This window comes from Myotis brandtii, unplaced genomic scaffold (assembly GCF_000412655.1).
Source record: "Myotis brandtii unplaced genomic scaffold, ASM41265v1 scaffold1956, whole genome shotgun sequence".
NCBI lineage: Eukaryota > Metazoa > Chordata > Mammalia > Chiroptera > Vespertilionidae > Myotis > Myotis brandtii.
In genome coordinates this window covers 671,991-676,017 of record NW_005357294.1, presented here as the reverse complement: position 1 = coordinate 676,017, position 4,027 = coordinate 671,991, and the positions used below count along the sequence as shown (strand labels likewise).

Genomic DNA, 4,027 nt, shown 5'->3' with positions numbered 1-4,027 from the left:
GACCTCCTGCCACACACAGAACCGCGGTGTCCTCCTGCCCGGCCTGGCCCCGCCTACCACGATGGCATCGCTGGCCCCCGTGGACAGGAAGATGTTGTTGGGGTCCGCGGGGATGCCTCCGTCGCGCCGCTGGATGTACTGCGCCACGTGCTCTCGGATGGGCTGGATGCCCGAGCTGTTGCTGTAAGCCCCTGGCCAGGGGGCGGGGGAGGCCCGTTAGGTCCTGGCTGCTCCCGGGAAAAGATCCTCTCCTCCCAGTGGGTGGGTCCGCCCCGCCCCTCCCTGGGACAGCCTCTTCCAGGCCTCCTCCCTGGGCTCTGTGTGCGCTCACCTAGGCTGTGGCCCCCGCACGCCTGTAGGATGCTCTCCGCCCTTCTCTTGGCATCTTCGGGGAAGTCCGGGCTGTTCAGGAGATCCGGGTGGACGCAGAGGGCCAGGACCTGGGAGTAGCGATTGCTGAGGCCAGGCTCGGGGCAAAGGGCACAGGGCACAGGACACAGGGCACAGGGCTCAGGGCTGACCGGCTGACCGGGAGAGGTCGCCAGAGCAGCGCCAGCCTCACCTGGCGCAGGAAGGTGATGGGCTTCTGCCCCATGGCGTGTGCGTCCCCGATGTTGGCGCGGATGACCTCAGTGAACGGCTTCTTTACACCCTGGGAGGAGGGAGGCGGGACACTGAGAATGGGCCTTCTCACGCCCGCAGGCTCCTGTCCCATGTGACGCTGGCTGCTGGCTGCTGGGTGCTGGGTGCTGTCTGGGGGGCTGTGGTGGGTCCAGGCCATACCTGGCGCAGCTCCTGCTCCAGCTCCAGGGCGCGGAGCACGATGGGGCCACGGACGGCATACTCCACCCTCTTGACACAGGCGTTCATGGTGTCCAGCGTCAGCACCTTTTCCTTCGGCCCGTTCATCGCAGCCTGGTTGTGGCCACCCGCCCTCGCTGCCATGACCCTGCTAAGACTGGGCAGGAGGTGGCAGGATCCAGAGGTGGGAATGAGGGAAGCTGAGTCCCAGCTCAGCGGGCCTGGGCTGGTCAGGGGGAGCCTGGGTAGGGCTCCAGGTAAGAAGGCACCCTCTTCACGACAGCCTGCTGGCCCCACTGAAAGGAACAGGAAAGGCTGAGGCGGAGCTAGGGCCTCTGGGGCCACGGGGCCTGCCCCACCCATCTGGGCACAGCTCTGCCCCAGGGAGCCACAGGGAGTGGGTGAGGAGGCAGGCGGGGCTTGGGGCTCAGCCCAGTGCCTGCCGTGTCCCCATGACAGAAGCAGGAGACCCACATGGGGGGTAGGGACAGACGGTGCAGGAAGTTCTGAGGGACTGGGTCTGGGGGGAGGGGAGCTGGGCTGAGTGCCCCAAGGGGGTGGGCAGAGCTAGGCAGGGCTGAACCCAGAGGGGAGAATGGAGATTTACCCTAGCCGGACTAGGAGGAAGCGTAGCCCTGTGGAGTCCCCCATCTTTGCTTGGGTCAGCAGCCCTATCTCCCAGGTAACTGAGCCAAGCCTCAGGAATCCTGAGGTGCTGGGGGAGGGGGGGAGGCCCTGGGTATTCCATCTGGCCCCTCCTGGGCTGGTGGTCATGGCAGGGTGGGGGCTGCAGGGGCCCGTGCTCAGGCCTTGGGCGCCATCAGCACTGCGAGCCCCGAGCCCCTGTGTTGGGGGGAGGCCCTTGGACACTTGCTGCCCTGCATGGGGTGCCCTTTCACCAGGCCGGCCGGGGCTGCCCTTGGGGCCACCCCACAGGCAGGGTGACCTCAGCTCTACTTCCCGTGGCTGGTAATTGGTGGAGAGTGGGGAGTGAGCAGTGATAGGCCCTCAGAGCCCCACCCCCACAGGCCCTGCCCAGGGTGGCCACTCCAGCTATGGCATCTGACGCTGAGCCAGGGACTGAGCTGAGGGTCAGGGAGCCTGCATCCATGCTGTCCTGTGGGCGGCTGGTCAGGCCAGAGGGGAGCCCGGCTGTTCGGCTCCTGCTAGTTGGAGAGGACAGAGGGGCCCGAGCGCCAGCCTCACTCTCACCTCGCACCTTCTGCTCCGCTGCCACTGCACTGCCTCTTCAGCCTCCTGTGAGCAGGCCTGTCCCTCCGGCCCCCAGGCCAGAGTGCAGGCTAATATGGGCCCGGCCCCAGGCGGAGCCAGCCCCGCCCACCCTGGCAGCTTGGTGCAGGTGGACTTGGGCAGCAGCACCGGCCCCACAGTAAATGTAACCAGCAGCTCACACCTGGCCCTCCCCCAGGTGAGACACCCCTCCCACCACAAGGCTCAGGGGAGGGCTGGCCTGTGGACAACGGGCTGACCGGTTGGTGTTCAGTGAGGAGGGGAAGGTGACCTGAGCCCATGCCATCCAGCGCTGGTGGCCATGCAGAACCCCCCTCCATGGACAGATGAGATGGCAGTGCCCTCAGCCCTCCCACGCAAGGCCCCTAAGGGACCCCTGTCACCCTGACACATCGTACCCAGCCAGCTCAGAGCTTGAGTGGCCAACTGCTGGCCCCCTGTGCCAGCCCAGGGAAAACCTGGCAGCTAGGCCCCAGGACTGGGCTGCATGCCAAGGATGGGGGACCTGCCCCCCAGGTTTCTGACACTAGCTTTGTATGTCTTTGCCCCTCCCTCCCCAAACCAGGATCTCTGCTCCCCTGGCACACATCCCTGTCCCCAGGGAGTGTCCTTCCGCAGCTCCTTGAGGACAGCAAAGAGTTACAGAGGAGCCGCCAGGAGCCTGGGAAGGCAGGGCACAGTGAGGGCCAGGCTTCCTGCCCGGCATCTGTGGGCCTCACTCCCACATGGGCTGGGCCACCACCAGCGAGCCCTAGCGTGCACCCACAGGCCCGATGACTGCGCACAGGGACGGAGCACCCAGGCCCAGCGCACAGCAGCTCCCATGGGGACGGTGGCCCAGCTGAGACACAACAAGGCAGGTGGCAGAGGGCTCTTTATCAAGAGTCACAGGATGAAACAAGGTCTCTGTAGCAGGTGCCCCCCAGGTATGGCTTCTGCCAAGGCCCATTCCTGCCTGAGGAGGCGGGGTCCCGGACGGCTGGCTGCCTGCCCACAGGGCACATGTCGGGATCTCCAGCAAAAGGCCTGAGGCAGCCTCCACCAGGCCTGGCAGCAGAGCCTGGGCACCCCGAGCGCCAGCCCCTCACATGAGCAGGCAGCAGGGCCTCTTCTCCACGGGGGCCTCCTCCGAGGGGGCTGTGAGCTTGAGCAGGGGCGGGTCCCCACCAGCCCTGGAGCCACACTCAGGCTGGGGGGCCTCTGTGTCCGCAGACAGACCAGGCCCGGGGGCCTCGGGCCCGCGCTGCAGCTTAGCAGCCGCTCGCTGGCGCTTGAGCTCCGCCAAGGTGTGGTGGGCCTTGGTGCGGCCCAGGCTGTGGCCCAGGCTGTCGGGGGCCACGCTCTCCAGGGGGCTCAGCTGGTAGGAGACACTCCGGTCAAGCCGCTTGGAGTACAGGTGCCGTCCAGGGGTGCCCCCAACTCGGCCGTTGTGTGGCCTAGACACTTCGGAGTCCTCCTCCTGTAAGGGGAGCGTGGGCCCCAGAGGCCATTCAGGGAGACCCTGTCTGGCCTCCCCGGGTCCTGGGCACACTGCTTTGTGGTAAAGGGGAGGCACGGGGGTAGGGCACCAGCTGGTCATGGTGCAGGGTCACTGATCCACTGGCTCCTGGGTCAAGGCCTGCTCCACGGTGAGGGGGAGGGGCTCACCTCAGGGGGCGGTGGCCTGAGCTCAGTGTCTGTCTGGCCATCCTCATCCTCCTCTTGGGGCTCCGGGCTGGTGGGAGGTGGCTGTTGCCACACAATGGCCTCCTGGGCATGCTCCTTGCGGTACAGGCTGGTGCGCTGGGTCAGACTCACCCGCCTCACCACCTTCCTAGGGGAGCGCAGGGTGAGGTTGGGGAGGACACTTCCCTCCCCGTGGACTCTGCCCCAAGCTCCAGCTGGCACCGTGGCCCGCTGCTGCCGTCAGTGGGGGCAAAGGCCTGGGCATGGCCAGAGGGGCGGGGGCGGGGGAGAGGGGGGTGCCAGGGCTCAC

General features: G+C 67.0%; 2 protein-coding genes across 2 annotated transcripts in view; both read right to left on the bottom strand.

The window, feature by feature from the left end:
* GPT (glutamic-pyruvate transaminase (alanine aminotransferase)) overlaps window positions 1–2,821 on the bottom strand; it is a 13,627-nt gene extending 10,806 nt beyond the window's left edge. The window contains exons 1-5 of the mRNA XM_005865096.2: window positions 2,014–2,821; window positions 784–958; window positions 563–652; window positions 332–440; window positions 44–191 (exon numbers count right to left, since the gene is read on the bottom strand). Coding sequence (XP_005865158.1) covers window positions 44–191; window positions 332–440; window positions 563–652; window positions 784–945 — 509 coding nt within the window. The 5' untranslated portion in view covers window positions 946–958; window positions 2,014–2,821. The remainder of the gene's footprint in view (window positions 1–43; window positions 192–331; window positions 441–562; window positions 653–783; window positions 959–2,013) is intronic.
* An 87-nt stretch (window positions 2,822–2,908) lies between these two features.
* The window catches only part of PPP1R16A (protein phosphatase 1, regulatory subunit 16A), a 5,765-nt gene continuing 4,646 nt past the window's right edge, over window positions 2,909–4,027 (bottom strand). Inside the window, exons 9-11 of the mRNA XM_014538667.1 lie at window positions 3,916–3,953; window positions 3,700–3,861; window positions 2,909–3,511 (exon numbers count right to left, since the gene is read on the bottom strand). Coding sequence (XP_014394153.1) covers window positions 3,137–3,511; window positions 3,700–3,861; window positions 3,916–3,953 — 575 coding nt within the window. The 3' untranslated portion in view covers window positions 2,909–3,136. The remainder of the gene's footprint in view (window positions 3,512–3,699; window positions 3,862–3,915; window positions 3,954–4,027) is intronic.